This window comes from Rhodotorula toruloides (assembly GCF_000320785.1).
Source record: "Rhodotorula toruloides NP11 unplaced genomic scaffold Scaffold6, whole genome shotgun sequence".
NCBI classification, from domain to species: Eukaryota; Fungi; Basidiomycota; class Microbotryomycetes; order Sporidiobolales; family Sporidiobolaceae; genus Rhodotorula; species Rhodotorula toruloides.
The window spans coordinates 467,582-494,814 of record NW_015622966.1 but is presented as its reverse complement, the minus strand read 5'-3'; the positions used below and the strand labels follow the sequence as shown (position 1 = coordinate 494,814).

General features: G+C 61.8%; 9 protein-coding genes across 9 annotated transcripts; 5 read left to right on the top strand and 4 right to left on the bottom strand.

Moving 5' to 3' along the window:
- Window positions 1-104: 104 nt before the first annotated feature.
- On the bottom strand, window positions 105-4,244 carry RHTO_07278 (transcription factor TFIIIC complex subunit Sfc4; the record flags this gene model as incomplete). Its single annotated transcript, XM_016420936.1, has 15 exons — window positions 105-328; window positions 391-478; window positions 553-677; window positions 737-1,207; window positions 1,261-1,387; window positions 1,447-1,526; window positions 1,583-1,966; window positions 2,026-2,127; window positions 2,183-2,270; window positions 2,327-2,464; window positions 2,529-3,011; window positions 3,073-3,196; window positions 3,255-3,541; window positions 3,597-3,771; window positions 3,832-4,244. The coding sequence occupies 15 exons, from the start codon at window positions 4,242-4,244 to the stop codon at window positions 105-107; spliced, it is 3,309 nt and encodes a 1,102-aa protein (XP_016274663.1).
- Window positions 4,245-4,414: 170 nt separating this feature from the next.
- RHTO_07277 (BET1, blocked early in transport 1) lies at window positions 4,415-5,163 on the top strand (the record flags this gene model as incomplete). Its single annotated transcript, XM_016420935.1, has 5 exons — window positions 4,415-4,431; window positions 4,528-4,717; window positions 4,786-4,842; window positions 4,904-4,997; window positions 5,066-5,163. The coding sequence occupies 5 exons, from the start codon at window positions 4,415-4,417 to the stop codon at window positions 5,161-5,163; spliced, it is 456 nt and encodes a 151-aa protein (XP_016274662.1).
- Window positions 5,164-5,350: 187 nt separating this feature from the next.
- RHTO_07276 (uncharacterized protein) lies at window positions 5,351-7,904 on the top strand (the record flags this gene model as incomplete). Its single annotated transcript, XM_016420934.1, has 5 exons — window positions 5,351-5,783; window positions 5,837-6,026; window positions 6,284-6,561; window positions 6,934-7,068; window positions 7,126-7,904. The coding sequence occupies 5 exons, from the start codon at window positions 5,351-5,353 to the stop codon at window positions 7,902-7,904; spliced, it is 1,815 nt and encodes a 604-aa protein (XP_016274661.1).
- A 124-nt stretch (window positions 7,905-8,028) lies between these two features.
- Window positions 8,029-9,266, bottom strand: RHTO_07275 (Cystinosin/ERS1p repeat protein; the record flags this gene model as incomplete). Its single annotated transcript, XM_016420933.1, has 6 exons — window positions 8,029-8,360; window positions 8,427-8,652; window positions 8,716-8,873; window positions 8,943-9,013; window positions 9,074-9,148; window positions 9,214-9,266. 6 exons carry the CDS (start codon window positions 9,264-9,266, stop codon window positions 8,029-8,031), a joined length of 915 nt encoding a protein of 304 aa, XP_016274660.1.
- A 629-nt stretch (window positions 9,267-9,895) lies between these two features.
- On the bottom strand, window positions 9,896-13,022 carry RHTO_07274 (nuclear pore complex, nucleoporin 88 family protein; the record flags this gene model as incomplete). Its single annotated transcript, XM_016420932.1, has 5 exons — window positions 9,896-9,974; window positions 10,034-11,848; window positions 11,933-12,298; window positions 12,384-12,538; window positions 12,603-13,022. The coding sequence occupies 5 exons, from the start codon at window positions 13,020-13,022 to the stop codon at window positions 9,896-9,898; spliced, it is 2,835 nt and encodes a 944-aa protein (XP_016274659.1).
- Window positions 13,023-13,336: 314 nt separating this feature from the next.
- RHTO_07273 (molecular chaperone DnaJ) lies at window positions 13,337-15,616 on the top strand (the record flags this gene model as incomplete). The annotated part of the gene is made up of 6 exons (XM_016420931.1): window positions 13,337-13,537; window positions 13,642-13,752; window positions 13,815-13,895; window positions 13,958-14,856; window positions 14,925-15,391; window positions 15,519-15,616. The coding sequence occupies 6 exons, from the start codon at window positions 13,337-13,339 to the stop codon at window positions 15,614-15,616; spliced, it is 1,857 nt and encodes a 618-aa protein (XP_016274658.1).
- Window positions 15,617-16,109: 493 nt separating this feature from the next.
- On the bottom strand, window positions 16,110-21,234 carry RHTO_07272 (Carbohydrate-Binding Module Family 1 protein, cellulose binding protein; the record flags this gene model as incomplete). The annotated part of the gene is made up of 6 exons (XM_016420930.1): window positions 16,110-16,936; window positions 17,002-17,184; window positions 17,246-18,453; window positions 18,515-20,092; window positions 20,169-20,600; window positions 20,660-21,234. The coding sequence occupies 6 exons, from the start codon at window positions 21,232-21,234 to the stop codon at window positions 16,110-16,112; spliced, it is 4,803 nt and encodes a 1,600-aa protein (XP_016274657.1).
- A 946-nt stretch (window positions 21,235-22,180) lies between these two features.
- RHTO_07271 (uncharacterized protein) lies at window positions 22,181-22,964 on the top strand (the record flags this gene model as incomplete). The annotated part of the gene is made up of 4 exons (XM_016420929.1): window positions 22,181-22,290; window positions 22,356-22,574; window positions 22,635-22,838; window positions 22,904-22,964. 4 exons carry the CDS (start codon window positions 22,181-22,183, stop codon window positions 22,962-22,964), a joined length of 594 nt encoding a protein of 197 aa, XP_016274656.1.
- A 691-nt stretch (window positions 22,965-23,655) lies between these two features.
- On the top strand, window positions 23,656-27,037 carry RHTO_07270 (UDP-galactose translocator, glycosyltransferase family 47 protein; the record flags this gene model as incomplete). Its single annotated transcript, XM_016420928.1, has 6 exons — window positions 23,656-23,732; window positions 23,797-23,870; window positions 23,932-24,493; window positions 24,550-26,093; window positions 26,149-26,236; window positions 26,293-27,037. 6 exons carry the CDS (start codon window positions 23,656-23,658, stop codon window positions 27,035-27,037), a joined length of 3,090 nt encoding a protein of 1,029 aa, XP_016274655.1.
- Window positions 27,038-27,233: the final 196 nt, after the last annotated feature.

Sequence of the window (27,233 nt, the reverse complement as noted above, 5' to 3'; positions counted from 1 at the left end):
ATGAACCCTAAGCCCTCGCTTTGCCGCTGTCGAGCAACAACTACTGCGCGTGCCAGCGAGAACCTGAGCTAGACTTCAAGCGGGATCGAAGCTACATCCGCTCTTCACACAGCCAACCACTTCTGCGCGACGATCCTCGCGAGTTCCGGCGCGTTGGCCATGGCGTACAGCGTGACGAGGTTGTATGCGGCGACTTTGACGAGGTCTTCCTTCTGGCTTTTGCCCGTGTTCGCGTCGTTCCCTCCGTCGATCGCCATCCCTTGCTCCGCCTGCGCAGCCGCCGATTCGAGCAGCTTCTGGTAGTGCTTGACCGCGTGCGCGTGCATGCCTACGACGGTCCGCACAGAGTCAGTATGGAGTTGAGGCAACGCTCCAGCGGGTCAGACGCACCGAGGTGATGGAAAGCTCGCGCAAGGTTGAAGTCGGCCTCCTGGCAGCTACCGCGAAGCTTGCGGTACTGCTGAAGGAAGGCGAAGGCCTGCGTGCCCAGGTAATCAGATGACAGTCAGCACGGCGCGAGAGAGCGAGAGCGCAGACCGCAGCTGTCCGCACCTGAGCGATCTGATGCTGCCTGTTGTCCGTCTTGCGACCCATGGCACGCTGGAGGTAAGCTGCGGCGAGAGCGAGGTTGACGAGGGGCTGCTTGTCGTCGAGCTTGTAGGCGCGGAGTAGGTAGACTGCCGGGAGAGGCGAAGTCAGCGGACGTATAAGGCTGGCGGAACAGAGGGGGACGCACTGATAGCCGGCTGGTGAGACTGTGAGACGTTCATCATCAACCCGTAGGTCGTCAAGAAGACGGGGTTGAGCTTCGTGGGCGTGAAGGCGCTGCTGGCCTGGCCCACCGGCCGCTCGTCCTCGCCGACCTCGTCGGCAGCCTGTTCGTCTTCCGCCGCAGGAGGTTCAACAGCGCGCTCCTTATCCTTGCCCTTTCTTGTCGGCTTCTTCGCGGCGACGGGACTGCTAGCCCGTCCTGCAGCACCGTCTTCGTCCTGGCCTTGGTCGCCGGTTGCGGCAAGCTGGACGCCCTTGAGCTGACGGATGAAGAACTTCTGCTGCTTCGGCAGGTTGAACGCCTCGATGGCGGACTCGCCCTTTGAGAGGAGCATGAGAAGGAGGCGGACCGGCTCATTGCTGAACGGCTGGCCGTGGAAAAAGTAGCGAAGCTCTTGCGCCGCTTGTTCGTGCATGCCGGCGTGGGCGTAACAGGCTACGAGCGCTACTCGTTAGCATTGGCGCATACTTGCAGTGGAGTGAGCTCACCGATGAGACCCAGACGCAGCGACTCCTGGCGGGTCTCGGACTGGCGGAAGACGCCAGCCTCGCGGACATGAAGCAGGACCTCTGCGGCGAGCTCGATGTCGTCGGTCCTGGCGAGCATGAAGCAGTACTGCACGAGGACTGAACGTGAGTCGTTTCTCGAGGGATCGAACCTTCACCGAGACGCACGCGCAGGATGAAGTCGACCCAGCCGTCAAAGTCGAGACCGCGGAAACTCGTCTCTTCCACCTCGTTGTCCTCTTCGGCGACTGCAAAGTCGACCCGTCAGCACGCGACCGGCACTTTGTTATATCTGAGCACGCACTGATAGAGCGCTGCAGCCGGTCTGCCAGCTGGTCCGCCTCCGCCTCGAGATCCCGCTTGCCCTTCCTCCTGTGCGTCCTGATCATGCCCGTGAAGCGTTTGCGCGGGTCAGACGGGAACAGCTGCTTTGTACTGCGGAACGAGTCGACGAGACCCGTCGCGATCTCGAGCCACTGGTTCATCGCCTCATCGTCGCCCGCCTCGATAGCCCCTTCCAGCTCCTGAAGGCGCAGGAAAGCCATCGTGAACTCGGCGTTACGCTCCCGCTCGATTGCTTCGCGGTCGCTCTTCTGCGCTGCACGCTCCTCCTTGGTGCGGTGGACGCGACGCTTGCGGGCGCCTTCCGTCGTGGACGAGTCGGCGCGTTCTCCCCGGCTGGCGATGACTGCGGCCATAGCGAGAGCGTCAGCACCCAAATGTCAGCGGCGAGCGATGGCGACGCACCTTCTTTGATAAGCGTGAGAGCGCGCGACGGGTCGCCGAGCTGCTCAAGGCACTTGGCGAGCGCAAGCTTGGCCTCGGCGTTCCCAGGCTCCTCCTCGACGACTGTGAAGGACGGTCAGCTTCAGAGATTGGCGAGGGGAAGAGAAAGACGACGTACTGTTTTCGAAGCAGTCGCGGGCCTCCTCGAAATCGCCCATCGCCTGACGGCACTGTCCGACCTTCAGCCAGACCGCCGGACCGTTCGTCTGCAGATTGCGGCAGGTCAGCCCTGTCCCCTCATGATAGCGAGACTATGACACACCTCTTCGTTCTCGGCCATCAGCATGTAGACGTCGATCGCCTCGTTGTACATCTTGCGCTCGTAGTAGGCTTCGCCGATGGCGCCGAACAGCTCGGGAAACTGCGCAACATCCTCGGCGAGGACGATGTCGAAGTGTCGCTGCATGCAGAGAGTCAGACCAAGAGTGAGCGAATGAGCGGGTTCATAAGAGACGGAAACGTACGGCTGCCTCCTCGACCCAGCCCATCCCAAGCCTCGCCAGTCCCAGCCTGCTCCTCAAGCGGACATCCAGCTCGTATGTCGGCTCATCCTCGAACCACGTGTTGCCCTTCTCCCACCCACCGCGAATCTTCCGTTCCTCGTCGTACTCGCGGTCGTCCTCAAGCGTGTCCCAGCCCGTCTCGCTCTCCCGACCCTGCAGCCACCTCACGCCCTGTCGGATCACGCGCACCGACTCGGCCCAGTTGCGCTGGACGTTCAGGAAGTCGGCAAGCGTTTCGAGGTCGCTATACCCGTAAGTCGCGAGGTAGCCGACCGTGTCGCGATTGACGTGCGGGACGAGCGAGCGGTAGTAGGCAAAGGCGGAAAGGAGGATAGACGACGCTTTCGCGAATTGATGCGTCGAGGCGAGCATGGGGGCGAGTTCGCGCAGGACACCCGGGTCGTGCGGAAGGAGGGTGAGGAGCGCGAAGAAGGCTTTGATGGCCTGAACGAATGTTGGAGTGTCAGCAGACGCGAAAGAACGCTCTTTGAGGGCTCATGCGCACCATGTTGGTCGCGCCAGACAACTTCAGCAAGGTGGCTCGATCCCACATCGCATCGACGTCGTCCTTGTTCACCTTGATCGCCTGCGTGAAACAGTAGATGGCTTGGTGAAGCAGGCCGACGTCGCTGTGCCAACGAGAGATGTCAGCTCGTCTCCCATAGCGGAGAAGCCAAAACGACGAACCGGCATTCTCGTCCGAGGTCACCCCATTCGCTACTGGCCTCCTTTTTGCCAAGCAGATGCGTGGCAACAATCTTGCACTGGACCGCCTTCTCTCTCTCGCCCAGCTCCTCGTAGATCGTCGCAAGTGTGTACCACGAGACGCGGATAATGGGGTCGATGCGGACGACTTCGCTGAGAAGCTCGATTGCCTCTTGCAGGCGTCCCTCAGCGTAAGCGGAATTCGCCTGGCCGAGAAGGCGCTTGACTTCGGGAGACGGTTCGATATCGCCTGCGGCGCGGCGGCCGGCCTGTCGAGAGGGTCTGGTCAGCGGCTGCTGAGTAGAAGGGAGAGCCGAAGCTTACGGTCTTGCCCTTGCGCTTCCTGCGACGACCTTTGACGCCAACCGTCAAGTCCTCCATCAAGTCGGGGTCGAAGGCGTCGAGCTCGTCGGCGATTGAGCGGTCGAACTCGCGGTCGAGGGCAGTTGCTCCGCCTACACCGGTCGAATTTGAGTTGCGAATAGCGCTGATCAGGCGACTGTATCATATGCTGTGTCAGCAGAGCGGGCAGCGAACCAGTAGCAGCAGGGGGACGCACCCAAGTTCCTCGTCCCCGCCTTCCTCGCCGTCGAGGGCGAAGAGGTCCTGGTCCGTCGCCTTTCCCTTCCCCTTCGCACTGCCCGACGGCGTCACAACCGTTCCATCATCTGCGAGCAAGCCGCCCTGGCTCTGTCTTGCACGCTTGACGCCTGTCGCCTGCTGTTGTGTCGCTGCGGCGTATTCCTCCTCGGCGTCCGTCTCGTCCTCGCTCTCGCCTGTCTCGTCCGAGTCGTCGCCGTACAAGTCCTCGTCCTCCTCGTCCCAGTACGCGCTTCCCTGCGACCTGCGAGCGCGAGCAGCCGAGGACGAAGGTCCGGGTCCGGCGAGAGCGGGGTCGAGGGCGAACGTGGGCGCCTGCGAGGTTGAGGCGCGCGGCGTGAAGCCCTGTAGCTCTGAGATGAGGTCCTCCATCGCCTAACAAGCCAGTCTGAGCGTGTCGTCGCGGTTGTCGTGGCTCAACAGATGAAGACCGCTCCTCGACTTTCCCCCTTCGCCTCGCTGCTCTCGCTGTTCGTCTGGAGTGTCCTGGGAATGCTCACTGGCTAGGCGGAGACCTGCTCGACTAGCCCACGACACCCGCAATGAGCAGCGCGTTCCGGTGAGTCCCCGTTCTTCCACTCGACATCATCCCTCGACGAGTCCTCAATGGGGAGTTGTTGGCAGCGGCACTGACCCACTTCATGCGCTCCACCAGCAATGGCGGACTGCTTCACCGCGACCCGAACCGCACAGCCCTCTTCTCCTCGTCTCGGTCCTCGTCCCCGCTCCCCATGTACAACCGCCCATCCGAACGCTACGCAGCCGACCGAACAGCCGAGAGTTTAGAGGGACAGAATGACGAGGCGCTGGAAGGTCTGAGCGCCAAAGTCAAGCTGCTCAAGAATGTACGTTCCCTTCCCGCGACTTGCCTGCTTTCTGGAACGCATTTTGACGCTTCCATTCTCCCCTGCAGATAACCATTGGCATTGGCAACGAGGTGCGAGACTCCACGAAGATGCTTAACGGCATGGTAAGTCTGGCCTTCCGTCTCTTCCGTCCAGGTCCCGCTCACCGTTTGGCTTCCCATGCAGAACGACACCTTCGGCGAGACTGGCAGTCTACTAGGCGGGACGATGAAGAAGATGCAGCGGATGGCACGGCGGCAGGGCGGGCAGTGGTGCATGTGTGCGTCGACGACTCCCCTCGCTCTATCTCCGACACCTCGCGACTGACCCTCGTCGTCTTCTCCGTAGGGATGGTCTTTCTCGGGATTGTTATGACGGTGTTCTTCTGGACTTGGCTTCTTCGGCGGTGCGTAGATTGCTCGCCTTCGCATGTCGAGAAGCGCTAACCTCTCGCGTCGCAGATAACGGCCGCTTTCTGTTACTCTACTCATGTTGATAATCCTAATCTCGCATCGACTTTCAACGCGTCAGACGTGACCCCGCTCGAGCTCGGGTCGACCAGGACAGGAGTCGCGCCTGGCGAACATGCCGACGCGGCCTCGCACTCTCTCTCTCTTTCCTTCGCCACTCATCATGGACATGTACTCAGCAGCAGTGACGATGCACCTCTGCCCAATCTTCCGGCAGGTGCCCTTGCCAGCGCCGGCGCCAGCCTCTAGCCTTCGAATCGCGTGCGACGAGGCGCTACGAGCCTTCCCCATCGAACTCGGACCCAATGCGGATCTCACTTCCCGCACCATACTCGGCGGCTCAATCTCCGTTCACGACTCCGCTGGCCAGTGCCTCTCGTCGCTCGTGCTGGGTCCAAGTCAATTCCCCCCGGCCTCCCGCATCACTTTCTACGCCTCGGCCCACAAACCGCCCAGACCTGGTCAGTACTCGGTCGCGATACATCTCATTTGGGCACCGCAAGCGCAGGAGCAGCCCGAGGGGGCCGCAGCCGCTCAGCCGCCTCAGGAGGTGGATGTGCCAGAAGACATAGCGAACTATGCTCGCTTGGCGACCAGTGCGTTGGCTTCGCTCTTCTTGGCCTTTCACTTGCTAACTGCTCGAACATAGGCTTCTGTCGGAACGGGACGCCGCACGACGTCTGCATCGACTTTCCGCACGTCGGCCTCCAGCTTTGGGGGAACCAGAAGCGGCTATCGAAGCAATCGCCTTACTTGAAGGTTCTCCTTCGCAACAAGGAGATCGAGACCTCCACGGTGCACCCGCCCATCCTGCCGCCACCCGACTGGGCGTGGAACTGGTACGCCGGCGATTCGGACGACGAGCGGGACATACCTTATGTCCACCGCGGGCTCCCGGGGCAGAAGCGGAGCATCGGGTACATGCGCAAGATGAAGATGGTACGGATCGACGACTCGGCCTACTCGACCTTTCTCGCCGTCCTCGTCTGGATGGAGACGGGCCTCATCTTCTTCGCGCCAATCACGCCTGAACCGCGACCTCCCATCACACATCAACCTCTCCCACTCCAGAGTACAATGGTTGACCCTCCGGCAGTCTCGCCAAAGTGGTCTTCCGCCTCGCGAAGCAATTTCAGCTCGAAGATCTAGCGGAGCAAGCGATGGCACGCCTCCTCGCCCAAATCACGCCTCAGAACGCCCTTCTCCAGCTCTACGCTTTGTCCTCGCAACAGCATGCGGAGATCATCGACAACCTCGTCGAGTACGTCGTCGAGAACTGGGCGGAGGTATTTCCAGAGGATCAGGCGGCTGGGAACCACCTGCTCTCACTCGTTGCGGATCCCTCACGACAGGAGGTGACGATGCAGCTGAGACGTGCGTTGGTGCAGCGCGGGATCGCAAGAGCAGTGTGAGGAGGACGAGCTGGCGACCTTCTCGATTCTTTGTGCTCCTTCGCACACCGCTGCAATGATCTGTCTTCTTCACGAAACGTGGTGTGCCCTCGAATTACGTAGCTTCTGTCGAGAGTACCGCTTCGACCAAGTCGCTGAAGGAGTTCCACCAGGGCCCGCAAGTTGCCTCTCTTCACGACTCTCCCTTCCGATTTGCGCGCCACATAGGGCCTCTCCTTGCTCGCTCGCTTGCTCTTTCACGCAGCCTGCTCGTCCTCCCAGCGCGCCAGTCTGCGCCATTCCGCCCCACATCCTCTCCTCCGGACTCCGCTCGCATCATCCTTAAGTCGCTCAGCTCGACACCAGCGCGACATGCCGAGACGTCAACAGAACGCTCGCGGGAGAAAGGACGACGACGTTTACGCGCAGGCGACGCTCGAAGACCCGGCAGCCAACGACGCGATGCGCCTCGCCGCTCGCGCTGCAACGAGTGCGCAACCCAAGCACTCTTAGTACCGCTGAAAGGCTTACAGTCGCTCTTTCGCAGCCTACTTCCAGACGCCTCGCCGGAACAATGTATGTCTCGACTTTCCTAGCGCTGAACGGCAGATCTGGGTCGAGGAGCGGTTGCACCAGTACTCGCCGTTCTTTGCGCTCTTAGAGGACGAGCTCCAGGACCCAAATCGTCGGCGCCCACTCGCGGCGAACCGATTTCCCGAGGCCTGGTATCCGGTCGAAGACGACTCGGACAACGAGCGCGACGACGTCTTTCGCAACTTTGGCAATCCGCAGTTCGGCCACCTGGACGAGTCGCATATGCCGTCCAAGTTCTCAACCGTCAGGGAGGCGTCCTGGACGACGTTCCTCTCCGTACTTGTCTGGCGAGAGTCGGGCTTCATTTCGTTCGCGCCAATGTGGCACAGCGAAGTCGAGGACGACGGCTTCCCCGTTGAGGACGCACCTTCAGTACCCCTACAACCAGACCTCTCCCTCCCTCTGCCCGTCTCGCCCACATCCGTCTTCCGCCTCGCCAAAATCCTCGGCTTCGACGAACTCGCCGCCTTCGCTCTCCCCATCGTCCTCGAGCAAGTCACGCCCTTGACCGCCCTCTACGAGGTCTACACCATGGCGTCGTGTCATAACGCTGAGCTGCGGGATCCGCTCGTCGCCATGCTGGCGGAATGTTGGGACGAAGCGAAGGAGTCGTACTGGGTCGACCGACTCACCCCGAAGCTACATAGCACGCCGCCTGAGGCAACAGTCGTTACGACACAGCTTACGGAGGCACTGGCTCGACGAGGTGTTCGCTACGGACCGAACATGTGAAGGAGAGGCCGGCCTTCTCAGGTTCGTCTCGCCGTTTCTTGCGTCAAAGACAGACGTAGACACGAAATTAGATGCTTGTTCAATGCAAGATGCGTCTATAGGAGTTCTAAGCTGCTCCCTCCGTCTATACCGCTTCTTCTCCTTGCGCCCGCGCCTGTACATGCGCCTTCTCCTCGCCCACCCGCCCCTCTTCCGTCAGCGTCATCCCGCTCTCCACTGTCTCATGCCGTTCAACCTCCTTGCGCTCCCTTGCGCCCGCCTTCGCCCCTTGACCCCGCTCGACGACCTTCTCCGACGGCAAAGGCATGCCCGACTCGCTCGCCTCGGGCGCGATCTGCGTTGACTCGCCCACCTCGACGCCGCCATTCTTTTCCGCTGCTGCTCGGCGTCGACGGGCGCGCGGGTTGAGGATGAGGGCGAGGATGAAGATGGCGATTTCGAGGACGAGGACGACCACTGCCGCATTGAGTTCAGCTGGAGATCAGCGAGGGCTCAAGGGATGAAACGTAAGAAGCAACGCACAGTAGCCGGTGAAAGCGATCCCGTCGAACGTCGTCTTCATCGCCAGCGAGACGATCGAGAACACCGCTCCGGCCGAGTCCATTGCGAGGAAGGTGTACGAGAGGGCGTAGACCTCGCGCGCTTTGTAGATCTCGATGAACTGCGGAATGAAGCCGACGGCGAGAAAGACGTCCGAGAGGATGCCCCAGAGCATCGTGAGGCCGTTGCTACCGCGGTCTTCGACGGCCTGTGCGTAGTTGAGCCTTGTCAGTGCTGCTTCTTAGGCTTCGGAAGCGCAGGGCAGACGCACCCTGCTGGCGTAGACCATCCCGACCTCGAACCCGGCCGCCGCGCAAGCGTACGCTCCGAAGGCTCCGGCCGCGGCGTACCATTGCCACTTGCGGTCGTAGTAGAACATCTGGCAGAGCATTAGGAAGCATAGGCTCCCGTAGCAATGTGGCTGAACAACTATTAAGAAGCAGGTTAGTTGTTGGTTCAGAGCAGGAGGGGCATCGGGCAGGACGTTAGGTCACGCACTGATTGGGATGTTGATGTTCTCGACGATGGCGAAGATGCCGAGCGTAACTCCCGAAAGCATCCAGCAGACGCTGCATCATCGACAGTTAACTCGGAAGGAGGCCAACGGCTTTTCCCTCGGCCGAACGCACCAGAGCAGGTTCGACAGTCCCTCGGTCGTCTTCCGCCGGTAGTTCATGTAGACTTGCGGGACAAGCTGGATGCACCTGGAGGGAATGGCACGATCAGCGTCGACCGATCTAAAGAGCAGCAGGAGGACCTCGAAACGCACCAAAGCACCGTCCCGAACCAGCCAGTAACTTGCTCCGCGGTGTAGCGCGACATGGCGTCACTCGATAGTTTCGAGTCCAGGCAGGGAAGGCGAGGTGGAACTCGGTGACCGTACGGGCGAAGAGGGGGAGTTGTCCTGAGGGAGTCGAGGTTATCGAAGGCGGCTCGATGGAAAGCTAATCTGTGCGTTGCGGTGAATGATGGTCGTCAGTACGCTGCTCAAGGTACGCAGCCTCCTCTAGACTAGAGCCGTTCACCCTGACCACGCTTCTTGCGATGAGGATTCGCCGGTGAAGGGGCGGTTCGCGGGACTCACGAGAGGCGTCGTGCAATCGTACAAGAGCTGACAGAAGTAGCACAGCGAGTCCAGACGTCCAAGGAGAGAGCAGCGAGCGAGGAGAAGCCGAGTTTGAGCTGCGTCTGCGGCGGCTCCGTCCTTGCCGCCTTGCCGCGATAGCCGACTCGCCTTATCGCAGCCATGACGGGTGCAGCGAGCCAGGAGAGCGATGATCCAGGTAGGGAGTGGAAGGGAAAGCCGAGCGGAGAGGAGCGGGGTGAGCAAGGGGAAGTGAGGAGGATGAGACGGTCGACGACCATCCTTGCTTGCCGCCGTCGATACCTCAACGCTGGACAGTGAAGCTCGTATTGTTGTGCGTCTGTGCTTTGCATCTCGAGGCTTGAAGCTACGCAGCGAGCGAAGTGGCGGACAGCGAGCTCGTCAACCGTTCAACCTTGCGCTTCGCATCCGCAATAAGTTTCGCTCTGTGGGCGCAGTACGTCAGCACCGAACCACCGGGCAGAAGGTAAGAACGGCAACGCACTCTTCCGCCAACCTCGCCTCGAGCGCCTTGACCTGCGCCTCGCCCATCCCGCCTCTCCTGCCGGGCGTTCCCTGCACGCCTCCTCCCGCCTCCTTCCGCTTCAACTCCTCCAAACCCGGCCTGAGCGCCTCAAGCATCGCCTCGAGCCTCCTCGTCCGACTCTCCAAGCTGCCCGACTCGTCGCCGACTATCTGCCCCTCGAGCCTCTCGAGCTCGTCGAACCATTTGCGCTCGTAAACCGAGATCGACGGTTGATGCGACTCGACCAATCGCTGAAGGACACGGTCCGTCCTCGCGAGCAACATGCGCTGCTTCTCCTCGACGCTCCTTAACCGTCCTTCAAGGCCCGTCGCAGAGACACTCTTCCCCAACTCGCTCCTCAACGAATCCAACTCTGCCAACTTCCCAACCTGCCTCGACAGCTCCTTCATCTGCAACTCGAGACGACTCTGGACGCTATCCGCCGCTCCGACAAGGTCACGAATCGCGTCTTGGACGGTCGAGACGTGTTTGCCGAAGGCGCGGAGCGTGTCGGGCGTGATTTCGAGGGGTTGTTTCGTTGGCGCGAGGCGGGGGATGGCGGGGGCGCCGGAGCGAGAAGAGGTCGAGAGGAGGGGAGGGACGGTGAAAGGCGTGTCGAGGAGCGAGACGTAGGCGGGTTCGGCAGCCTTGTTGTCGGTCGTTGACGAGGCTGAAGGACCGGGCGACGAAGGCAAGGCGAGTGCCGAGGCGGACGGGTCGACGCGGAGTGCGAGCTCGATGCCGACGAGTTGGAGGGAAGAAGTGAGGAGGAGGAGCGAGTAGCCGAGGTAGACGTCGTTGACGATCGCCAACCCCTCGACAGGCGGGTTGCGCTCCTCGCCTTCTTCCTCACCCGATCCGACCGTCTTGAGCACCCACAAGACCTCGGTCCCAGTTCCCTTCCGCAAGACCTTCTCCACCTCGCTCCCTTCCTTCCCACCCGCATCGTCCTTCTCCGCATCCACCCTGAGAGCCTCACCCACCTCTTCCAACCACGGTCCAAACAACAAACAATGCGCGCCGAGTTTGTGCTGGACATACACCGTGTCGGAGTAGAGCGGATCACGAACGAGGACGGGCGCGTTGTGACTGAGTTCGGTCGAGACGGCGGAGGAGGCGAGTTCGGATGCGAGACCGAGGTCGATCGATTCGTAGACTGCCAGAGTCGGGAGGTCGGTTGTTGAGTCTGCTGAGTCGTCGGCGTCGTCGTCCGAGTCTGCGCTAAACCCTCTGCCCTTCCCCTTCCCGCCCCTTCGAGCAAGCACTACCGCTCCCTCATCCACCCTCCTCCGTCCCTCTTCCTCGCCCACAAACCTCCCCTCAACTTTCTCCACCTCAAGCATCACATCCACCTTCCCGTCCCTATACGCGACCACCAGCACTCCGAGCCCACCTTCACCCGAGGAGAGGTAAGAGATGTCGCAGGCGGAATCGTCGGCGCTGTTGGAGAGGTCGCATGGGGCGGGTTGGAGGAGGAACGGGCCTTGGAGGGTGGGGAGCCAGGCAGGTCTGGAGGGAGCTGTAATTCGCACCGGCGCATCGAGGTCTTCCTCGTCGTGGTCTTCAGCAGCATCGAAGGCGGAGAGTCGTTGAGACGTAGCGCTCTGGACCTGCCTCACGAGCGAATTGACGAACGCGAGTTGGGTCGTGTAACGCGCTTCGAGGGCTTCTTGTGCGCGAGCGGAAGTTGGGGGGGTGGAGGGAGTGATGCGCGTCGAGAGGGAGGAGGAGAGGTAATTGACTTTAGAGGAGACGAAGGTTGAGAGGGAGTGGATGAATGAGGGGGGGATAGCGCTGGGCACCCGAACGACCGAAACTTGGAGTCAGTCATCCACGCAGCGTTGGAGCACCGACGAGAGTAAGAAACGTCGAACGCACGCCTTTTTCGGCAAGAACGGACACAAAGCCAGCACGTCCCCATTCCTCATCACCGCATAAAGCGTCATCATTCCCCAATCGCCCTTCCCCTCTCCCACGCACATTCCCGTCGCGGTTCTCGCGCCCTCGTCAACCGCCGAAAACCCGAATCCCCTCCTCTTTCCTTTCTCCCGCTCGGATTGGGGAAGGAACGACAGGGTTTGGGAGGGCTCGGAAACGTCGGTTGAGATGGAGTATTCGCGGAGGGTGCAGTCGGTTGTGAGGAGGAGAAGGGAGGAGGAGTCGGCGCCTAGGGGGTGCCAGAGGGCTGAGGCGATCGCGGGAGAACCGGGGAGGGAGTGGTAGAAGGCGCCGACGGGGAGGCAGCTGGGCCACAGGGAAACGACTTCCATCAGCGCACACGCTCTGCCATAGTGAACGAGCTGAACGAGTCGCCAAGCCCGCAACTCACCGGCACTCAATGGTCTTTCCCACCGTGTTGGCCCATCCTCGTCGGGGCAAGACCACCACGACCACTGAGTGCGCACCGACGACCGCAAGAAGCTTCGAAGTCGAGTTCAAGACGAGTTGTTGGATCTCAAAGTTGATTGCGGGGGTGTCGAGGACCTGAAGAAGGGTGGGTCAGTCGTCAGTCTGCAGGCGAAGTCGGCACAGCGAGATCGGAACGCACCTTGTACTCTCCCAGGTCTGTCTCGCCATCCGCAGAATCAGCCCCGCTCCGCGCCTTGACTTCCGCCAAACTCGCCATCCTCAACTCGCTCCCGACCGCGACAACGAGGTCCGTCCCCCTCGCAACGACCAGCCTGCTCGTCCTCGCGCCCTTCAGTCTCCGCTCGACGTCGTGCGTGTGCGTGCGCGACGTGGATGCAGCGAGTGCAGGACGTCGCGGTGTCGAGGCATGAGTGCGGGAGGGCGAGTCTGGTTGAGCTGGGGTCGAGAGTCCGAAGAGGGATTTGCTTGATGCGGAATGAGAGATGGTGCTCTTTGCGAGGCGGTCACTTGGGCGGCTGTTGTTTTCAAGGGTGTTGTCGGTTGACGGGGAAGGGAGGGTGAAGATGGAGTGAGAGGGCAGCGCGGACAGCCAGAACATGGCGGGCGGACACTCCACGGTCAAGCGGTCAGTTTCAGCGTGTAGCACGCAGTCCAGCGACTTGTCAGCGTGAGAGAGCGAGTCGAAGAGATGAGGGAGACGAGGAGACGGTCTCGCAACCTCGTTCAAAGTGCAGCGGGAAAAGGAGAGTAGCAATGTGAATGTATTGCATGGATTACTAGCTATTCACGCTTACCCGGCGAGCTGTTGCTCGCTCTGCGTCCCGTCATCCTGGGGACTTCGAGAAATCTCCTTGACCTCGACGACAACGCTCGACTCGCTCTCGAGCTCACTCTGAGCAGCGTGGGAACACGATGGCACGCACACACAACATCGTACAACTCGCAGCGCACCACCGCCCAGCTTGCCCCGCCCCGTTCGCACCACTCCGCCGCCATCCATCTCCGACCAACTCGAGGGCGTACTCGAGACCCGCTGCGGCTGCGACGACCAGGCAGAGACACGGCAAGACTCGGCTGGGCAGCTGGATCACCGCCGGACAGGCGCAGGCAAAGGTGAGCCGCCCGCTTTCACTCTTCTCGGTTCTCTCCGCTTCTTTCTTCCCTCGCGAGATGTAACACCTCGGACATCCTGCTAACCTCGTATGTGTTTGTGACAGGGCCAGCGATCATTCCATGCGTCTAGTCGACAGCTCGCAAAGAACCCGTACTCGGTCCTCGGCGTAGGAAAGGATGCTTCGACGAGCGAGATCAAGAAGGCGTACTACCAGGTGCGCCCGCCGCGCTTTCGTTGCTGCGAGAAGACTAGCTTACACGCTGTGACCTCCTGCAGCTCGCCAAGAAGTACCACCCCGACTCGAGCAAGGAGCCTGGCGCGAAGGAGAAGTTTGTCGAGATCCAGGAGGCCTACGACGTGCGTCCCATCTCCATGCTTCGACCGTAGACCAGCCTTCATACTCACTTCCTCCCGCGCAGACCCTCTCGGACGACAAAAAGCGCGCCGACTTCGATCGCTTCGGCTCCGCCTCTCAACAACCGGGCTTCGACTCGGACGCCTTCGCGCGCGCCACGTCCTCATTCGGCGGCGCAGGCTTCGGCGACTTCTTCGGCGGCGGCGCAGGAGGCGCTTCAGGCGCCGACATCTTCGAGTCGTTGTTCGGAGCGTTTGGGCGCGGCGGCGCGGCGGGACCACGACAGACCCAGCCTGTTGGCGACGACATTGACGTTTCGATCTCTGTTCCGTTCATCCAAGCCGCCAAGGGAACGAGCAAGACGATTCAGACCAGTCCCGTCGTCGACTGCCACACCTGCCATGGCTCGGGCCTGCGAGAAGGGATGAAGAAGACGACGTGCGGCTCGTGTGGCGGTACGGGGACGAGGACGTTCACGATCCAGAGCGGGTTCCAGATGGCTAGTACGTGTGCGGCGTGCGGCGGGTCGGGGAGCGTTGCGCCCCCTGGATCGAACTGTGGGACTTGCGCTGGCGTGGGCAAGGTCAGGGAGAGGAGGAGCGTAGAGGTCAAGATCCCTCCTGGTGTTGACGACGGCATGCGGATCCGACTCGACGGGAAGGGCGACGCGCCCATCGGCGGAAAGGGGCGGAACGGCGACTTGTTCGTGCGGATCAACGTCCAGCCCAGCAAAGTCTTCACTCGCCAAGGGTCGAACCTATACGAGACGGTCAGCGTGCCGTTCTACACTGCGATCCTGGGAGGTCGCGCGCCGGTCAAGACGCTCGATAGGGATGTCGAGGTCAAGGTCCCGCAGGGGACGCAGCCGGGCGAGGAGATGGTGTTGCGAGGACGCGGCGTGAAGAAGTTGTACAAGGAGGAGTATGGCGACTTGATCGTCCGGTTCAACGTGTCGATGCCGAGGTGCGTTTCGGGCGGCACCTTCTCTCTCCAGCGGTTGGGTCGAACTGACACTTTGCTCTGACATGCAGGTCCCTCACGCCCATCCAGCGCATGATTCTCGAGCAATACGTCCGCGAGACCGAAGAGCCCGGCTCCTCGTCCACCTCGCCCTTCACTTCCTCTCCCTCTCCCGACTCTCCCCCCTCCCCGCCTCCATCCGACGCTCCCACCCCTCAAAAGCCCCGAGTAGACACCGACGCCCCCGGCTTCACACAACAAGCCCGACCGCCGCCTGAGGATGCCGAGACGGGCGGGCAGAAGTCACAGTGGTGGGCGAGTTTGGGGGACGACATCACTTCTGCGCCGAAGCGCGAGGGGAAGGAGGGGAAGGAGGTTGAGGAGGAGGAAGTGAGGCATGCGAAGGAGGTGTTTGAGGAGATTGCGAAGGAGGAGGTGAATAACCTCGAGAAGGAGAAGGCGAAGGGTAAGAAGGGCGTCAAGAAGGAAGGAGAGGAGGGAGAGGACGGTCATTCGTTGCTGGGCGACTTGTGGAAAGGTGCGAAGGGCTGGTTTGGGTCTCGATGATGAGGAGTTCAAGCGTGCTGACCTTCGGGTTCGTCCCCCTTCTCCTTCTTTCCCTCTCGCGTTGTCTTCCGTGCCGACTCTTGTCCGACGCTACGCAGCCGGCAAGAAGAAGGTCAAGCAGGCGAAGAAGGCGGTCTGCGACGGTGACAAGCAGGACGCCAAGCCCAAGGAGGAGCAGCCCGACTCGAAGAAGTGAATCCCTCGCCGTCGTATCCCGTTGGAAGTCAAGACTCGCATCTCGACAATAGACCGCTCGTTACTCCTTTCCTTGCTCGATCCTCGCCGCTCCCTCGCATTGCCTTGTCGTTCCTCTTCTCCTCGACCTGTCGCCGCACCACTCGCACATACTCCTTGTCTAGCTCCTCACCCTGCCTATATCGACGCAATATCAAACATTTCCTCGTTCAGTTTTCCTCCGCGAGCAGCCCGGTTCTGCTGGCTAGCTTGCTCGCTCGATGGATGTGAAGGCCAGAGTGAAGGAGGAAGGAATGAACTGCTTTGCGGCGTTGGGAGATGAGGAAGGGGCTACAGGAGTCGAGCCAGGTATGTAAACAGCAGAGGGGACCGGGGTAAAGAGTGGCTACACGAGCGAGGGAAAAGGAGGAGGTATCGGTACAGGCAAGTTTAGCGACTCTCGAGGACCAGCCTCAAGGTGTCGCGGGTCTATAGGAGGTGGTATGGACGTCCCGCTATGCGCGGAGGCCGAAAAGGCCGAGAATGCCGCTGAGCGTCGAGCCAGCGGCGTTGCCAAGCGTACCGAGAAGACCGGTCGTAGGCGGAGCGCGGTTGTACACCTCGATCTCGGCGAAGCCTGCTTGAGTCGTGGTCCAGCCGACGCCAGTGATGGTGACACGCACGCCAGACGTGACGAGGCCGGCGCCGAGCGAGACGTGCGAACCGGAACTCGAAATCGAACCGCTGGCGGTGACGACGTCGCCCGTCGTGAAGTTGAGCGCCATCGAGGTGACCGTCTGCCAGGTGTTGACGCGCGGGAAGATAACAATGTCGCGGATGAGCGTTGCGGCGGGGAAGTCGATCTGGATCCACTGCTTGGTCGTGCCGGACGACGCCCACTCGTTCTTCGAGCTGCCGAAGCCGAGCGCAGTGAGGCCGCCGTACGAGCCGTCGTTGATGCCCGAGGGCGGGGATGCCGAAATCGAGGAAGACGCGGAAAGTTTGACGCCGGCAAGACGGGCGATGTTGACCGTCGAAGCCTGGGCAGTCAATGTCGGTGCGGCGGTCGCGCTTGACGAGGTAGACGACGATGTTGCGGAGCTTGAGCGAGTCACGGTGACCATGCTCGATGTGGAGGGCGGCGCCGAGGGTGCAGAGGTGACCGTGGAGGACGCCGCCGATTTGGAGAGAGTGGATGAGGCACCGACCGAAGAAGCAGTCGACGACGCCATGGTGCTGCTGGAGCGCACGCTGGAGATCGAGGAGGGGGTAAGGGAGGCGAGGCTGGAGGAGGCCGACGAGGAAGACGTCGTGACCGCGGAGCTAGCGACGCATTGGTAGTCTGGAGACGAAGGAAACGGTCAGAATGGCTGCGATATGCGATTTAAGCGGACTGCGAAGACTTACAGTACGGGTTCTGCACCTGGCAAACGTAGCCGGTCTGACAGCAAGTCGAGCCGATGTATCCGCTTCCGCCGCATTGATAGTAGGCGGGGACGGTGCCAGTGCATCCTGCTGTCGGCAGAACTGCGCCAGCGGTGAGAGTTGACGAGGCGGCCGCCGAAGAGCTGCTTTGCACGCATTGCGAGTCTGCAGAGCAGAGAAAGCGGTTAGTTGCGCATCACGGAGCGGAGGGTCAGGCTAGACGAACAGTATGGGTTCTGGTAAGTGCAGTCAAACCCTGATGGGCAGCACGTCGGACCCACGTAGCCCGATCCGCCACATTGTCCGTAGGCGACGGCAGATCCCGCGCATGTCGCAGAAGGCGCCGCAGCGCTCGACGACGAAGTCGAGCTGACAACCGAGCTACTCCTCGAAACGCTCGACGCGTTCGCCGAAGCCGATGAAGACAGGTACAAAGACGATGCGCTAGTCGAGGAGGCGGAGGAGGCGTTGCCTGAAGCCGTTGCGACGGCGCTTGGAGCTGTGAGGTTGAACAGACTGGACGAAGCGTTGCCGGTGGCGGACGGCAGGGCACTCGAAAGGTTGGCGGTGATCGACGGAAGCAGGCTTGACGCGTTGAACCCGGTCGCGGAGGGGAAGATGGCGGACGAGTTGTCAGCCGTCGAAACCGGTACCGACGTGCGGTTGAGCGACGCCGAGATGTTTGCGGACGCTGTTGCCGACGGGAGAAGCGAGCTGAGGTTGTACATGCTCGAGATTGTGGCGTTCGGCACAAAGATGGAGGAGGTGTTTCCGGCGAGGGTCCCGTTGAGCGAAAGCGTCCCGTTGAGAGTCGACGTGCTATTGAGCGGCAACGTTGCGTTGAGCGGAAGCGTGCCGTCTAAGGGGAGAGTGCCGTTCAGGGGAAGCGTGCCGTTCAGGGGAAGGGTGCCGTTCAAGGGAAGGGTGCCGTTGAGCGGGAGAGTGCTGTTGAGGGGGTAGGTTCCGTTGAGAGGCAGAGTACCGTTGAGAGGAAGAGTGCCGTTCAGGGGAAGCGTGCCGTTCAGGGGAAGGGTGCCGTTCAAGGGAAGGGTGCCGTTGAGCGGGAGAGTGCCGTTCAGGGGAAGCGTGCCGTTCAGGGGAAGGGTGCCGTTCAAGGGAAGGGTGCCGTTGAGCGGGAGAGTGCCGTTCAGGGGAAGCGTGCCATTGAGAGGGAAAGTGCCGTTGAGCGGAAGGGTGCCGTTGAGCGGGAGGGTGCCGTTCAGGGGAAGCGTGCCATTGAGAGGGAAAGTGCCGTTGAGCGGAAGGGTGCCGTTGAGCGGGAGAGTGCTGTTGAGGGGGTAGGTTCCGTTGAGAGGCAGAGTACCGTTGAGAGGAAGAGTGCCGTTCAGGGGAAGCGTGCCGTTGATGGGGAGGGTGCTGTTCGTCAACGCCGGGTTGCTCGTGTCGGTGGCATTGGGGAGTATCGTGCCGTTGCTACGTTGGGGAGAAACGTCAGACTCGCTCGCGACTCGAGGGCGGAGATGGGTGTACGCACGCGGCGACGAGAGACCCGAAGACGGCAAACTCGGACAGACCAATCGACGAAGTTGTTGACGAGACGGCGGTGACCGTGAGCTGGATTGACGTGGTGATGATACCGGGAATCGAGATGTTCGTCAAGGTGCCGTCGTTGTAGAGGTTGCCGGTCGAGACGTAGGAGCCGTCGTCGAACTGCAAGACGGCGCCGGTGATTTGGTCGTTCAGGTTGGGACGGTCCGCCAAGCCGATCTGCGAGATCTTGACGCTGTACGGCCAGGTGAGGTTGATCCACGCGCCGGCGCCTTGGCTGACGGTCGCCCATTCCTGCGTCCAATCGCCCGTTCCGTCCTCCTTGTAACCGTTGACGACGCCGTTGATCGCTTGGGAGGCACCCTGTCCCGGAGCGGACGATGAGGCGGTCGCCGTGCAGTTCTGCAATGCGAGGTCGTCGTCCCACGACTCGTTGTCGAGATCACCGACGACGGGAGCAGCGGCGCCAGGGTTGCGCGAGACGGCGGTGAGGTTGACAGGCGTCTGCGGCTGCGAGTAGTACGCCTCGATCTCGGACAAGCCGACGCTCGAAGTCGTCCCCGAAACGCCGGTGACGGTGAGCTTCAGCGACGAGATGTTGAGCGGCACCGACAAATTGAAAACGACTGCAGATCCGTCGTTGTTCAGCGCACCAATGTCGTAGCCCGTGCCGTCAGAGAGATCGATGTGCGCCGAGGTGATCTGGTCGTTCGAGTTGGGGCGGTCGTGGAGGACAAGGGAGTCGACGAGGTAGTACGCAGGCCAGGTGATGTTCAGCCACGCTCCGACGCCTTCGTTGTACGACGCCCACTCCGCCGACGAGTTGGCAGGGTAACCACTAACGACGCCGTCGATGGCCTTCTCGGGACCTTGCTGAGCAAAGGCGGAAGAGGCGAAGGCTTCGGCGGAGAGGGCGAGGTCCTGGTAGGCACCCGTGCCGCTGACGAGTCCAGTCGAGGTCTGCGTCGTCGCCGACGAGTTCTGGAAGTTGTTGCCGATCGTGCATCCCGGGCAGACATTGCCGTACGCTTGGATCTCGGCGAGACCGATGGATCCAGTCGCGGGAGAGACGGAGGTGACGGTCATCAAGACTGCGTCGGTGACGACGGAGCCAGGAAGGGTGACGAGCGTCGCCGAACCATCGTTGGCGAGAGCGCCGAAGGAGATCGTCGAACCGTCGCGGAAGAGTAGGGTTCCGCCTTGCAGCCAATCTGCGCCGAACGTCGTTAGTGTCGGGAGAGCTTCGTTGTAAGAAGTGGGCAACGCACCGTTTTGGTTGGGTCGGTCGTAGAGGGCGAGCGACGTGAGGTTGATAGGCTGAGGCCAAGAGAGCAAGAGCCAGGCGCCGACCTTCTCGCCGGCCGTCGACCATTCCGCAGAGTAGTTGCCAGGGTAACCCTGCACGTTGCCGTCGATTGCGGCTGACGCGGGCTGGATGCTGGACTGCGACGAGGCCGTTGCGGTTGCTTGGAGGGCGAGGTTGGTAGAGTTCGGAAGCGCGACTGGCGCCTCTGCGGAGCCCATGTACGACCTCTCGGCAAGGTCTTGTGTGACAACGTATTGGCTGCAGAATGACGGCGTCAGCAACATCTCGACGAGAACGCCTGTCCCGCTTCCGATTGGAGCGAACTCGAACGCACCGAAGAAGCCAGTAGGCCTCGCCACGACCCGTGTTCAAGCAGTTCGAGAGCGAGGTGCACTCTTGGTAGTCGTAGGGCGTGTACGAGAAGAAAGCGTTCGTCTTGGAGATGAAGGCGCCGTCGTTCATGCCGAGAGTTGGTGCGAGATTCTGAACTGGGTATCCCATGTAGCCGTTCACCGGCACGCCGTGGTTTCCGCCCGCCGCAGCCCAAAGTCGAGCGATAGTGAGATGGTCGGCGTGATCTCCCGCGTCGTAATCAGACATGTAGTCGAGCGTGCGGATCTCGGTGGGCTGGCGCATACCGATGATGGCGCTGATCGCGCCGTTGAGTGAAGCGAGCGTGAAGTGACCGGTCTGGGGCTGCGTCGTGATCTGCGAAATTGAGCCGAAGTATAGGGCGCGGAGCGACTGGTAGCCCGTTGCAGCGAATCTGGCGAACCGTCAAGATCAGCGAATTGCGCTTGGGCGCTATTTGCCAGCCGGACTCACCCAGAACCGTCCATGTTGCCGTCAGGAAGGCGAAAGTGCACTCGCTGAATCTGCGGCGCGCCGACGAGGGTCGTGACGAGAATCTGCTGGTTCGCAATCGACGCGTTGACGCCCGTCCAGACGTTTGGCACACCCGCCATCTGCGCATACGCCGCCGCGTTGCCCTGCTCGCGACTGAGCGCATACGCCTCGCCCGTCGAGCCGGCGTCGCCCATCGTCGCGATGACGAGCGTGTAGCATGCGCCGCCTTGAACCGTTGCGAGCAGGTCAGGCGACTGGAAGAGGAGGTCGTCGTCCGGGTGAGCGATGCCTGCGACGACGCCGCCGGCGCAGTTGAAGATGGTCGCGCCGCCGCCGGACGACTGGCCGTTCGCGGAGGCCTTCGAGTTGGCCTGGGCGGCAGACGACGGTGCGTTTGTCGACGCTGCTCCTGCCGCAGTGCCGGAGTTCGAGAGTGCTCCCGCAGCTCCGCTTGCGGCATTGTTAGCCGGGTTGGTGTTTTGTGCGAGGGTTAGAGGCGACGAAAGAAGGGCGACAGAGGCGATAAGCGCCGTGAGGTGGTAGAAGGACCGCATGGAAGGAGCGTCGGTGTGCCGGATAGGCGTGTGGGAGGCTCAGAGGCCTGGTTCTAGTATGAGTCGACGCCCTGTGAATTGAAAGCGAGGTCAGCTTGAGGATTGGCAGGCATTGGCAGGACGGACGAGGACGCACGAAGAAGGCGGACGGAAAGGCTTCGACCCTGCGCCGGCGTAGGGGAAGATGAGGAACACACAGCGAAAGCCTCGGGCCAGTAGCACGAGTCGCACGAAAGTCACAGCAAGCGTGAGGCGAGGAGGAATGGGTGAGGAGGAAAAGCGGATGGTCCTGCCGGGCAGGCTGGCGAGGGCGGATCGACGCCGGTCGCAGAGCTGATCGCGGCGATATGAATGGAGCCAGAAGCGGCCTGCAGATCCCTTTGACGCAGAACCACCAGCCGAAGAGAGCAGTCGTGGTTCGAGACAAGGCGGGACGACAAGGGGATTGGACGGCGGGCAGTCTGCTCGGCGTGGTTGAGACAGCTTCGAGGCTTCCGACACTGCAGCACGGCAGCCAGCCCGGTCCCGCCAGCGTCGCCGCGACGGGCAAAGATGAAGGAGGCTGGCCTCTGCGAGGGTCGCCTCCTTCCCTCCCAGTCAATGTCGCTCGAAGGGTGTCTCGCAGGGCGCATTGTCTCGCCAGCAAGGGGCTGGACCTCGGACACTGTCTCTGCCAACCCGCTCATCTGTCCCCGTTGCGGTCGCCCGCCTCCCTCGTCTTCATCAGCTCGAGTCGACCGCTCACGCTCACGCTCGCCTGCTGCCCCGTACGCGTCGCTGGGTTTCTGCTTGCATCGCCTGCACCCCCGTCCGCCGTCCGCCTCACCCTCAGTCGCTCTTTCCAGCTCGCAGTCCTCGTCGATCCCTTCGCAGGACCCCTCGTCGCTCCTTCACTCGCTCTCGCCGCCTCGCCGTACTCCCCCAGCGACTCACAACCATACCCATCATGCGCTCCACTCTTCTCCTCCTCATCGCCGCCGTCTTCGTTGGTTCAGCCGCCGCCGGCGCCAACCACAACAGCAAGCCTCGCACCCACCTCCGCCAGAAGCGTGCCTGGTGCGTCGTCGAGCGTACGAAGGAGCTAGAGGGTCATGACTGACTGGGCACGGACGGTCTTGCAGGGGCCAGCGCCGCCAGCTCAACAACCCGGACCCTGCGACCTTCTTGTCCGCCGTCCCGTCCGACGCAACTGCCGCCGTGACGATCCTCAACACCGACGCCGCACCCTCGGGAACGACCGCAGCTGCGGCAGGCGCGACCCAGGCTCCCGTCGCACCGCTCGTCTGTGCGCCGAGTGCAGGACTCGCAGCGTTCTGTGATCCGAACGCAGGTGTTTGCTGGTGCGCCGATCCTCTATACTGCGCTTCACGACTATCAGGCTGACCGTGTCCTCCCACCAGCCAAACCGGTCTCACCTGCTCTGACAACGCCTGCCAAGCCGTCTGCACGATCGACACGACCGAGGCGTACTGCGACGCCAGCACGCCCTGCAACGCCGCGCTCGGCTACACCTGCTACAAGAGTCGCTGCAGACCGCCTACCGGCGCCGTCCGCGTCCAGAACGGCCAGTCTTGCGACCAGGGCGGAGCGAACACCCAGTTCTGGTGCGTCTTAGCGATCCGCATCCTCGCACGCTGCCTGGTCCTGACAGATTCGTCTACGCTTGCAGCATCCCTGGCAAGGGCATTTGCGTCGGCGGAACGTGCCTCGCCTGCTCTCAGCACGCCTAATCGCCCTCGCCCCCATATACCCCTCGACTCCCGCTCGCCCCTAGATATGCCGACCAAGTCCCGCTGGCGGGCTCTTCTCGATTCCCTCCTCGCTGTGTATCCTCCTGCCTTCCTATCTAGCAGCCCTTGTAGCTCTCGCGGATTGCATTTTATGCTTCCAAAGTCTCGCTTCCTCGTCTGCTGCTTGTTTGATCGGTTCTAGCGAGTACTGCAAGCTATTCGACGGCGCGGAACACGCTCTCTGTCCAGCGACAGAACGACGCCATCCGCTCCTCGAGCTCTCCCCTCGGCTTCTCCTCCTCGTACTCCGCTGGCGCCGCCGCTGAAGAAGCTCCAGGGGCTGGACTCTGGGTTCCGGTTCATTGTGCTAGGCCAGCCACGACCCATTGTTCTGCAGATCCCTCGACGCCGCAAGGAGGCTGGTCGACGACACCTTCCGACTCCGGCGCCCTCCTTGCAACCCGCCATTGCTTCGCTTCCGGCTTCGAGACACGCCAAAACGGCCTGACGGGGTCTCACTGGGCCTTGCGCACACCCGCCCGAGCGCCTCGCTCGGCGGGGCGACTTCTGGACTTGCTTGCTCACTTGTCCTCATCGTGCCCGCGCTCACGTTCCGCTGCTGTGCTAGCGCTGCTACTGGCTGGTCCTGTACACCTGCGTCACTCTTGTACGGCCGCAGCCCTCGCTCGCCATGAGCGGATCCATCCTCACCCCAAGGTCCTTGTCGCTCGCGGCAGTCTGCTTCCAGTCGACCGCCCTCGCTATTGTGTGCGTTCTCCTTCCGTCTCCTGTACTTCTGAGCGTGTACTGACAGGCTCTTGTCGTCCGCTAGACTCCATGTTTCGCAGGCGAACCTCGAACCGGGTCAGGCTCAGTACAAGGCGGCGAGTGCTGTCCTCCTCACCGGTGCGTCGAGTTCAAGCTCTTTCTGCCCGACGGTTATGCCGACGATCCTTGCGCCTTGTAGAACTCGGCAAGCTCGTCTTCTCTCTCCTGCTCGCCCTCCGGGACACTCTGAAGGAAAGGGCAACTCTCCTCGCTCCCCGGCATAACCTCCCCTCGCCCGAACTGTACATCCAAAACGAGCCGAAGGACGAGAAGGAGCTATGGCGAGACGACCCCTACGACACCTCCCGAGGAGACGGCGCACGGGAACCTCTCATGGGCTCTCGCAACCAGCTTCGTCGCCGTTCTTCCGTCACTCGGCCTCCTTCCCTCGCCATCACCTTCGACAACGGCCCGCTCTCGCCTAACACTGCCAAGTTCCCCGAGCGCGCCAGCTTCGCCAACTTTCAATGGCCAACCAAGCCAATCTCGGGCTTGGTCGCGGAGAAGCTGGAGAAGATCTCGATGGAGGGCGTGAGTGCCAAGCCTGATCCGCAAGTCATGCGGTTGCTGGACGACCCGAAGATGTGGGTGCGGAGACGGCGGTTAGGCGCCGTGAGGATGCTCCTCGAGGACATTTTCGGCGGAGACTGGTGGAAGATGGCGGTTCCTGCGGTGCTCTTTGCGGTTCAGAACAACCTGATGTGCGTCTGAGCGTCTCATTGCGCTTAGAAGAGGCGGCTGACCCTCTTGCACGCAGCTACGTCGCCGCTCGCAACCTCTCCGTCCCTGTCTTCCAGATCACCTTCCAGCTCAAAACTCTCATCACCGCAATTTGCGCCGTCCTGATGCTCGGCCGTCGCCTCGGCGCCTTGCAGTGGGTATCGCTCGTCACCCTCGGCCTTGGCGTCGCGACGATGCAGCTCGGAGCGATTCAGGCGCGCGCAAAGGACGGACACGGACACCAGGCGATGGCGAGTCCCGAGTCGATGAACTACGTCGCCGGTGTGACGGCAGTTCTCGTCTCCTGCTTCTCGAGCGCCTTCGCCGCGACCTACTTTGAGCTGGTCCTCAAGCGAAAACCCGTCGTTCCGCCTGTCGAAGAGGCGCTCCTCGTCGCTCCGCCTACGATCAAGCCCGCCAGTCTCTGGGTCCGCAACATCCAGCTGAGCCTTTTCAGCGCGGTGATCGGCCTCTTCGTCGTTTTCTTCCAGGCAAACGACGTCCACATCCACGCCGTCGGGGGTCTCTCACTCGACTTCAAGGGCTTGTTCGACCCGCTCGAGCACTGGTACGACCCGGTCGTCAGGGCTGGCAGCGGCTTCCTCGAGGGCTTCACGCCGCTCGTCTGGACCGTCATCTTCCTCCAGACGGTCGGCGGTCTCTGCATCGCAGTCGCCATCAAGTACGCCGACAACGTCGCCAAGGGCTTTGCGCTCTCCGTCTCGATCGTCTTCACTTTTCTCCTCTCCGTCATCCTCTTCAACTTCCAGCTCTCCATTCCCTCGGTCGTCGGCGGTCTTGCCGTCGTCCTCTCGACCATCATCTTCGAAGTCTCACCGAAGGACATTCGGCAACTCTTCGAGACGGACGCCTACGGAAACAAGAAGCCCCTCTTGCGAAGATGGCACGGTCTCCTCCTCCTCCTGCTCGGCACGACGTTCGCAGCGGCCCTCCTCCCGTCCCGGCAGTTCCCCCTCCCGAACGCCTGGGAAATCGTCAAGGAGAAGCACGAGAAGCACATCAACCTGCACCACCAGCCGACAGTCGCCGTCGCCGACATGCGGCAGATCAACAACCTCATGGTCAAGGCAGCCGGCGTGTGCGGCTGGGGAACCCGTCCTCATCGCGAGACGACCAAGTCGGCCTTCGGTCCTGCGCACCCTGTCCCGTCCGACTACCCATACTGGGTGGCCAACACGGATCAGTACGCCCTCGACGACATCCTGACGACCAAGTTCGCCACCTACGCCAAGACGGTGTCTCTCCTCTCTACTCCCGCGCCCGACTTCATCTTCCTTCCGCTCCTCTCGCAAATGTGGTCGAACCCGTGGGGCTGCCAAGCGCCCGAGCTGAAGGAGGCGATTGAGCGGACGACGAATTACGTCCGCGACCTCGCTGCAAGCGTCGGCAAGACCGACTACCCTCGCATCGTCCTCCCGATCGCGACCATCCGGAGTAACCTCGAGAGCGTCTTCACGACCGAGCTTATGGAGGAGCTGCGGGACAGCGTCGTCTTTGTCTCAATCGAGAATGCACCGAAGAACGTTCGAGAGGGCATGAAGTACACGATTGACGTTCCTTGTGCGTGCCGTCTTTCTCATACTATCTTTCCGCAACTGACGAGTCCATCCTGCAGATCCTACGGCTTTCCACCTGTCGAAGCTTGCGGACGGCCAGAAGACAGACGTCGGCAACTATTTCCTCGACGCCGAGCGCCCTTACCTGTTCGTCCGACCTCGTCTCGTTCCTCGTAGCGATAGCTGATCCCTCACTTCCGCAGGCTCCACTACGCCGCCTCCGCTACGCACCCCTGGGGTCTCCCCGCCAGCGACCCCTTCAACGGCTTTGCCCTCCGCGCCGTCCTGCACAAAGAGTTCAAGTCCTACGTCGACTCGCCGCCGATCAACGCCTCGTCGCGGATCCTTTTCGACGACATCAAGCTGTCGGTCGACGGCGCGCAGAACCTCACGCTCTTCCACGAGCACATGGCGAGCGCGACGTTCTGCCCAATGCCAGCTGGCGACTCTCCGACCCGCCGAGCATTTTACGAGGCCATTCAGCTCGGCTGCATCCCCGTCATCTTCCGCGAGAAGAGCTTCGGCAGGCTCTTGCCCTCGTCGCCTGAGGTCAACGACCTCACCAAGTACACGGTCTTCGTCGACGAGACGGAGATGATCAACGGCGTCGGACCTTCGCTCATCGACCGTCTGCAGGCGATCAGTCCTGTCGACGTTCGGCGGAAGCAGCAGCACCTCCAAAGAATCGCTCACAAGATGCAGTACTCGATCGACGAGGAGGATGAGCAGTGGCTCGAGGCGGCGTCGACGACTCCTGCGCCGGCTGGCGTGACCAAGTACAACCGCACGCTCGAGCTCGAAAAGGAGGCGCGACACCCCGTCTCGCTCGATGCGTTCGGCATGATCCTCAAGGAATTGCGGACGATCAAGGAGGGCAAGTGGGTTCCCGGGGTTGCGAAGGACTTGAGGGCGGGAATGAAGGCGTTCGGCAGGCCCGGACGTCGATGAGCATGCCCGTCTCCTCGCTGTATCGAATATGCCGTTCTGTGCCAAGTCGTGGTGTATCTCCTAGTCAGTGTAGCATTCTCCGCATCCTCCTGCATATCTATTCGCATCGATGAAGCGGCACTCCGACGAGTAAAGACAGTAGACAGCGTTACAGAAAGAGAGAGAGTGTGGTATCGTCCGTACAGCTCTTGCGACC